General features: G+C 40.6%; 1 protein-coding gene across 1 annotated transcript in view; it reads right to left on the reverse strand.

Annotated features, from left to right (window-relative positions):
* The window catches only part of NHSL1 (NHS-like 1), a 108,616-nt gene that overhangs the window by 15,683 nt on the left and 83,421 nt on the right, over positions 1-9,512 (reverse strand). The window contains 1 exon segment of the mRNA XM_009319094.1: positions 7,039-7,231. Coding sequence (XP_009317369.1) covers positions 7,039-7,231 — 193 coding nt within the window.

The raw sequence follows: 9,512 nt of genomic DNA on the forward strand, positions 1-9,512 counted from the left end.
CGTCAGGAACCCCAACAAGTGACAAACGGTAGTGTGGACAAAGTGTTTTGTTTTGCTCTGCTTTTCTCCTGCCCTCGAGGTAGGTCCTACATGGGTCAAAGATAATCTCTGTCAAAAACTATAGCCTTGGTATGTATGTCATTTTCAGAATACTGCACCACATTCAAGACCACCGTAACAACCCTGAAAATGAACAGTTTAAGCGATGTCTTGTATCAGTTTTGCATTTAAGTGGCACAAGCGTTTTTAAGGAGCACAAGTCATTTCATCTCATCTCTAGACAAAGAGCAAAGCGATTTAGTTTAAAATGGAAGAAGGGAATGTAAAAAGTATCCATCCTGAACAGATGAGAGAAGATGAGGGTTGTCTCTGCTATTCCTCAAACCAGCTGTAAACATGGTGTCTGAGGGATTACCCTCAGGGAGACCTAAAACAGGAGAAGGGAATCTTTTGTTAAGAATAATTCAATATTGTTTTATGTAGCTTTGTTTCCAGCTTTGATCTTTATTTGGTGAGAACGAATCTACTTTATTTTGTTTAACTCTCAAGCTTGCTTACAGTTGATTGCAAGGCTGATAAATGTGCGCTCTCTCTCAGGAAATAACAAATTCAAATTTTGACCTCCAGGAGGACTCCAGGTCTGGAAAGTGTCTCCTGCCAGGTGGCAAGGCCCACTATTGGACAGTGAAAGGGAGGAAGGGAACCCACACTATGAGGAGTTCCCTACGGCAGGCACAAAACAGCATCCATCCCACAAGAAGAGATGGACAAAGACACCTGACAGCTTTGAACAAAACTCAGAACAGCAGTTAGAAATAAAATCATTATGTGAGATCCAAAGGTAACAAAATTTAAAGCTGCCTAACTTTAGCTGTCCTAATAGGGTTAGGGCAATTTAATTGTCTCTCTTGAGGCAGAGGATTCCCATGGCAGGGCACTGTTTCACTATAGATGCTGAAGGAGCACAGTTCCACTCACAAACTGCTCTTCATGTACTTGCTCGTTTCTTGGCTTTCTCTACGCCTGGCCCTCTAGCTCATTTCAAACCCATCCAGGCAAGTTACATATTTTTGCCTCTATTTCTGAAAAATCTAGACAAAGAACCAAGAATTAAAAACATAATTAAAAAAGAGATGCAAAATGCAAGGTAGTAAAACTTACTGAAATCGTCAATATATGAGACGATTCCACATGTAAAGCACGTAAAATTATGTTCTGCCGGACTATTTTAATAGACATTCTTCCTCTACCGCAAAAAAAAGGGAGGGGGAGCATAATTTTATCTGTGAAGTTATCATTTGGGAAAAACCGAAACATCTTCTTTAAAAATAAATAAGAATGACCAGACTTAAATCAGAGAGTTCTGCAAAAAGCGCCTGAAAGGTCTGCCAAAATTCAGACTGCTTCATCAGCTATGAATATCACGTATGCTACTAGCTGTGAAAGAGGACAGCCTGAGGTAGTGTAAATGTGACTGAGTAGGCATTTTCCTTTGGAATATATGCAATAGCTAATGCGCCCATGTAAATTACTTCCAATCAAATAACACTGATACTTAAGGGGTTGCCCATTAGATCTAAACTGAACTGGAAAATACACAGGTTTTTCACTGTTGATGCAACTCGGCAGATTCGAGAAGGCATCCATGAATTGTTTTACTCCACTGAGTAATTATTTGCAAGCCAAAATGCCTGCCCACTTCAGTTTTGCTTCAGTGAACATCCTGGGTGAGTAGACCAAATCTCCAGGAAAGCATTAAAGACCAGAAACCTTACATCCCTGCAGATTTCCATTGTACCAGTACACCATTTTCCAAATACACTTTTCCCTTCAACAGATGGAAGTCAACAGGTAAAAGGTCCTAATTTCCCGGTGGAAAGGTGGCAAGGAGGCACACACGTATTTGGAACTGTAATAGGCTATCAGACTGTATCGGTTTCATGAGCACTGGTAATGTTATTAGTCGAGTAATGATAAGCAGTGACAATGAACAGTGGATGGAATACAGTTCTGATGAGCCATACCTAGCTCCTTTTGTATGTTGTCAGGGATTCCTGTAATAGTCTTTCTCCTTTTGACTTTCTTCGGCCGTCTTACCACCGTGTCTGTGTAAATTAGAGACCGCCGAATGCTGGCTTGGCGGTCGAAATTCTCCCCTAATACATGGTAGAACAAGCAAAGCAACATTACTTCCAAGCACGCTGACATCATGCACTTTCTTCCACTAGTTTTATTGTAGAAATGGAAAAAAAGGCATTAATAAATGATGTTAGCTTGGTCCTACAATGAAGGTTTACACTGAAGGAAGATACGGCATATTATCACCGTAAGGCTTTAGACACACATATCCATTACACAGTACTACAGGTTTTAAAAGGAATTGTTGACTTCCTGAGCCCAGTTCAGATCTGGTGAGAGCAGCTCTAATTCTGCAAGTGAACAGAATCCTTGCTTTAATTTGGCCCTTTGTGGTTTTTTTTTGTGTGTTTTTTGTTTTATTTTAAAGTAATGAGCTGCAGAAAAAGCAAATCTGCTCATGAAAATGAAAGATCACAATGGTTTATGCAGGAACAGACATTGCTATTGGCAACAGCTACTACAACGTCTTTGCACAGCTCCATCATTAAATCACACGAGACGCTTCTTTTTCATTCCAAGTTGCTCTGAACCTGTCAAGTGTACCACATTTCTGGTGGTGATCTTTTAACGTGAATACAAATAAGTACTACGGAGCATGCAGAGATCAAACTGATCTTGTGGTCTCATAAATATTTCAGTCAGAGCGGAAGCTGCTTAAAATCAAAACTTTGTAAATGATTATAAAAATATACAATGGTGAGAGCTGAAAAAATGTGTGTGTAAGCGCATGTTGCCAGACAAAGCCTTATGATGACCATGTGCTGTATCATAACAGGACCCAGAAGCACCACTATCATTAAGCAGCTTTTCTTTAGGAATTCACTTTTGTTCAGAGGTTTATAATTTGGCCATTTTACTCATAGCAAGATAAAACTTGCCCTATAGATTGTGAGCTCAGTTAATTCTGTCACTTCTAAAAATCTAATGACTACCCCCCCATATCTCACACGTAAGTTCCCTTTTTAGAAGTTAAAGCATTTTAAAGCACTGCTAAACGTCCTTTAGATGATCCATTTAAAACTTAAATGCAGAAAAAACTTGATATACGTGTATATGTCTTTTGCCTTGTACGCTTTTTTTGAAAATTGATGACCAAATTATTTACCTCTAAAAAGTGATTAATGCACAGTAACTAATATGTCATAAATATTATCTCTGGCTGACTGCACATCAGCATGATGTGTGTCGTGCAAATAGCATAGGAAACCTCATTACCTCTATAACAGTTAAAGATGCAGTCATATATTAAAGTATAGCATGTGGACTTGTGAAAATGCAAGGAAAAAACGTAGCAGTTTCATTCACCATATTGTAAACATAAAGACTCTGACTCTGTTTGACCGGAGCCTTGTGCTCCCATGAGCTGCACTTGCGCTAAGCGGAATTCTTGCAGCTACAAAGAAGAACCAGTTTCATCCAAGTTTTGGACTGATTTAAGTCAGGGCAGATTAAGGGAGGAGGAAGCCCACGGGATCTATAAACTTTAGAGCTATGGATCCCACTGGCTTAGTAGAAGCCCTGAAATATTGAGACAGGCTATCCACGATCTGGGGAATTACCACTATTAGGACATTAGGACCCTTACGGAGTCAGGGTCAGGACCACTAGGTAATCCTGCCATGCAGGATAATAATAATTCTAGCCACATTACAATAAATCCAAAGAATTTGTAGGAGAAAGTTTTGCATCTCTGAACATATCTTTATCCATTCGAAGGCCAACAATTATGCCTGAGACGGTGGGTTGCAAGGAAATTAAAATACAGCTTTGAATGCCCTGGAATAAAATGTACGCAGAGGGTGCAAACAAGGAGAGAGTCTTTTACATGAAGCCTCAGACAGCACAAACAGGATGACCATGGGGAAATGTTACTGTGTCAGCTGATCCACAGTAACTTCTTCCCCTGAGCTACCCAAGAGCTAACTCAACCAATCCATCTTCAATGGCTTTTGAGACACAAAGGCTTTTTCAAAGCCACTGTGCAAATTTGTAGAATTTCAAAGTAGCAGCTTCAATAAATTCCAACAAGCAAAATCAGAACGTCTGCCTTTTTTCCGTTCTTCATTGTCTTTTTTTCTTTAGAAAATATCGATGTTAACACTAAATATATTTTGCAGATTTAAGGGTACTTTTATCCTTCTGTTACAGGTTTGTAACAAATCATCTAAGCATTCCTTATACAGTTTACTCAGTTTTCCCTCACGCAGTCTACTCAGTTTCCTTGGATTCACTGAAAATATTTAAGTATGTGCTTAAATCTCACTGAAGTCAGCCAAGCTGGACTCAAGCAAAGGCTTAAATGTTTTGCAGGATCCAGCCTGGCGCGGATCACCTCCACCATCACCAGACTCCTCCATCTGGAAAGAAAGTTAGTTCCGGAAAACCCATGAGAGCAGACACCGTTATACATCTTTTAACCCCCAGGATATGTAAAAGCAAAGACTGGTTACCACTGAAAATTCAGCCCAACCTCTTCCAGGCCAGAGTAAGCTCAGCCCAGGCACTCCCAAAGACTGAAACTGCTTCCAAATCTGGATGTCTAGTCAGCAGCTTGCCAGCCTAATGCAGTGCCCCTGCACCTTCAGGCTATCCAACAGATTTTTACTACTACTGTATTAGTTGCAATCTGTTCACCGAAGAGCCCCGAAAGCTGAACTTGCAGAGCATTTATTGCACAGCCACGTGAGAGGCCATTGTAGCAGAATCATTACTAATGCACTGCTGAAAACGCTGTCAACTGCCAGCAGCCTCTTCAGAGGTTAACCTTTTATTTCATGCCAGGAGTAATAAAATGGAAGTTTTTTGACCTCTCTTCTGGGAGAGCGAGAAAAGAGCAAGCAAAGGAAAAAGCCAAATCAAAACAAAAAACGGCAATGGTTTGTTCCACGGCACGTTGAACAAATGGCACAGAATTTTTGGTCGTTTTTCTCCTGCCTCGTGCAGTAACATAAGGAACTTCACAAAATAAAATTACTCGGCGTGTGGGAGGGCAGAGGAGGGGAGCAGATTGTGACTTTTAAAGAGGAACAAGGACAGCCGCTTTTTTTTGTGTGTTGTGTGTGGCTCGTAGCCTGTTACTGTCACTTGCCTTGTTTCACAGTAGCAATATAATTATTCCAAGGGAAAGGAAATGGTGGATCCCAGAGACCAGTCCACACGCTGCAACAGCAGTCTTCCTTTACTGCCCTCCCTTTCTATCCCTTCTGATTACCGTGTTTGTAAGGGAATAAATGCTCAACAGCACACTTCAGAAAGGTGAGGTATAATATGCACGTGCACTATTTTTATCAGAAAAGTTGAGAACCGCTGAGTTTGCTGAGTGCAAACCAAACAATTCAGGGGAGACAAGGTTTGCTACACCAGTCGAATTAAGCTGGTTGAAGTCACAATGTAATTTATCCAAACACGGTAACGTTCCCAGCGACACTGAATTAATCTATGAGGGTTATTTGATCTTTTACCTCATTTTTTCTTTCCATCTGTTTATTTCCCCCATAAATTTTCAGTACGCAGGGTCATTAAATCGAACAGCAGATTACTCTTTCTGTAAGTATAGCCTGTTCCTGCTGTCGCAGTATCTCAGCCCTGCTCAAGCTCATCGATTCTGTCAGATTATCCGTTGTTCCTGTAACTTGGCCTTCTGCACCTGTATCCTACGTTCCCTAGATAATGCCAACTGGCCTAGTAACATTTCAGCACTGCATTTGTTTCCCTTCTATTAATTTTCCAGACCTGGAGTGTTTGTAATTTTCTGTTGCCGTCATGCTATTTATTTCAAATATTTTCTGCTGTTTATTTAAGGAAATGTTTCTTGTTGATTTCTCAGAGCTCTCTGATGTTTGTCATGGAAATACTGCTCCTATACTATTTAAACATTTAAATACTACTAAATAGTATTATTTAAAATATTAGTAGTCACATTGGGAAAGGGAACACCTAATTTACTTTCAAAACAAAACCAAACATTGCAAGCTATTGATTGTAAGAGGGAGCATGGAGCCAGAGCGCGCCATATGGCATTTGAAATAAATTGGATATTGACTATCATCCTGCTTTTGGCAGGCAAACGGTCAGTTATTTGAATTAACTAATAATAGGCGATCTTGATATTGTGCAGAAAAAGAGGGATTATTAAATTGACGTGATAATTTGTCTTTCACAGAAATTCTATTTACACACAACAAAGTATCTATTCAGCATTAGGCTTTAACATAATTTAACTTCCACAGACTGGGAGTTCTGCAACTGTAAAGCCAAAGAGCATTTTCAAAATGAAGAGTTAATACACAGTTCATAACAAGAAGATGTGGACTATTGTCACATAAGTGGAGTATCTTACCAAAGGTCTTGCTCGAAGATATAGCCCCATTAACTTTTGCTGTTCTTACCTTATACCCTCCTTGACACCTAAACCTCTTGTTGCTGATAAAAATAAGACCCTAGAGTTCTTTTCCTTTAATTTCCTAACATTTAGTCTTTGGAATATAGAAGTCCCTGATAACCTTCCTTACATAAAATTCCTAGAAGAAAATCCTGAAATATCATTAGCATTGCATAAAACATGATTTTCCATTACCTATCTTCAGTGCAGTCCACAGCAAAACACTGCTATTTATCAACCCTCTTCTTGTATTTCATGAATATCTAATGCCATTTCAAGCTGATGTTGTGTAGACTACCTTCATTAATGATCATTTTAAGGGATTTTGAGGTTTTCTCATTAAGTTTGGAGACGGACTATTAAACACAAAACACTGTTTTCACAGAAAGGTGCAATAAGTAATTCAAAACTCATGCATCAAATATACGAGTGTCAAAATACTCTACAAATGTATGGAACCCCTTTAATCCCTTCCTTCCCTCATCAGTGTAATGTAATTACTGAAATTAAAAGCCTACCGGTCACATTAATAGGAACCACATCTGTTTGGACTGCCTGTGCTTGTTGTCGCATTTTCTCTTCTGGTGTTGGCAGTGGGAGTGACTTAGTCCAGTTGGTTTGGGTGTTGATATCTGATAACTCATTTGGAACTGGAGTTTTAGGCCTTTTGATGGTAATAAGCTTCTCTTCTTCTGGGGAAGAGACGGGACACTACAAACAGAAATACATGCAACAACGTAAGTTTACTACCAAAAAATAAAAGGTAGAACTATGGTATTACTAAGGTATTGCCGCTGCAGTCAGCACGATTGCTTGTGGAGCAAAATACACCCTCACCAATATCACACTTAGACCTACATAAAGAGTGATTTAAAAAAAAAAACAACAACCAACCAACCACAACAAAATACCTGGATTATATTTATCCAAGATGTCTGATCAGTCTAAGGAATATATACCAATGAGAAGGAAAAGAGCGGTCTCGAGCAGAGCAAAACACAGTAACTAATTATCTTACATGTTGACCTTGTCCCTGGAGTGATTAACCCCTCCCAGCGCCCTCTTAGGAAGATGAGATCTGAGCACTGCTTTGCTCTAGCTGTCCTAGGTTGTAAGGATGCATAAGGTCTCAGCAAGAAGCCTGTTGTGAAGAGAGAGATTTTGGGAGAGCTCCGTAAAAGAACCAGCCAATGCACTCTACACAACCATCAGCCACAGATCAGTGAGGTAGCAAGAATAACTTTGCTTGGCCTTGGAGAAACTCAAGCCACAGTCAAGGGGTTCATTTTGCCCATTCTTCAAGGATGAAGCAGTTAACAATATTAGTAGCCACAGAATGTAATTTTTAAAGTAATTCCTTATCAAAGTGGCAGATTTCACCTCCATGATGGGTGCTTCACTTAAAAAAAACAAAACAAAAAACTTTCTGCACCAGAAAAAGAGGTTGCAACAGCTTGTGCAAATCCTTCCACCAGACAAAGTTATAAGCCAAAAAAGCCCTTTGCTTCTGGGGAGCAAATCTGTTTTCATTACAAGGTCCTCACTTGCATGCCAATAATGCCAGAGAAAGCCATAATGTAGCTTTTTACTGATAGGACAGTACTAGTCCATGGCAAACCCACCAGAGGACAGGCAGGTTTGGGGCACACAGAAGACATCACTGGGGCTTCTAGCAGGCGGTCACAAGCTCCAGGCAAACCGGGGAGAAGCAGCCTTCTCTCCTCCTCGCTTCTGCCAGCAAGGCACCCCAGGGAATCCCAGAAGCAGGAGAGGAAGGAAGACCTGGAGGAAAACCAACCTCCGCCTCCTCCTGCCCCCAGGCAAAACAAAAAAAGAGAAAAAAACTATGAAAGAGGAGTTGCGTAGAGGCTGCAGCACTAGCAGAGATCTCTCTGCAGCCTCCTGAGTCCTCTGCTTCAGGGGTGTTTGCTCGGCCTATTTGGCACAGTGGACCTCCCTCTCTACCACCAGACCAGAGTTACAGTCCTCCCGCGGCTTTCTTTATTCCTCTCTCCCTTTGGAGAGCAGACTACTACCCAAAATAAGGCTGTCAGTACTGGATCACTGCCTCTCCCGGTAGTTACTCCCTCACTGCTGTACACAGGCACGGAAAGAAACATCACAGCTATTTATAACAGATGCATTTTTTTAATTATTATTATTATGGGTTTTCAGTCTAAGCGATCTGTTTTCTCTTGAAGCCGAGTGCTATACAAAAGACATGCCCAGACACTGTGCCGCAACCACTGTTTATCATCTCTGATTTTAATTTTCTTCCTGTTACCATGAGGAGTTCCCACTGTTTATAAATAAATAACCATTTAGTTATTCTATTATGCTTTGACTCTACATCCTTTAGGACAGGGCCCAACATTTTATTTAATAAAAATAAAAAATAAAAGCAGCTTCCAGGCAAAAAGTAAAACAATAGAAAAGTAAAATCTCTTCAGGTAATAGTAAAAAAAATTTCAGGCAATGAAATTATTACTAATATCATCCTGTGCTTTGGAACCACACTTCGAAACATGGGAGGTTTTCCTCGAGGAAATAATCCATTTCTGTAAGTCTTACATTTCTTTACCAGGGAGACTGTGGATGGGATAGATGCTGTTCTGTAGGAAAGGGCTCAGTCCTGTGAAAGCCCCAGCAATTCTTTCAATACAAGCTTCTTGGAGGACACCAATATTTTTCCAGGCCCGCATTGTTTTTAAAAGGCTCTAAAACCATTTCTATAAAAATTGTATTGGGTTTGCATGGCAAGGTTTTGGTAGCAGGGGGGGGCTACAGGGGTGGCTTCTGTGAGAAGCTGCTAGAAGCTTCCCCCATGTCCGATAGAGCCAATGCCAGCCGGCTCCAAGAGGGACTGGCTGCTGGCCAAAGCCAAGCCCATCAGTGACAGTGGAGCGCCTCTGGGATAACATGTTTAAGAAGGGGAAAAAAACCTGCACAACTGCAGCCGAAAAGAGGAGTGAAAATATGTGAGGAGCAACAC

Source organism: Pygoscelis adeliae, unplaced genomic scaffold, assembly GCF_000699105.1.
Source record: "Pygoscelis adeliae isolate BGI_AS28 unplaced genomic scaffold, ASM69910v1 Scaffold172, whole genome shotgun sequence".
NCBI lineage: Eukaryota > Metazoa > Chordata > Aves > Sphenisciformes > Spheniscidae > Pygoscelis > Pygoscelis adeliae.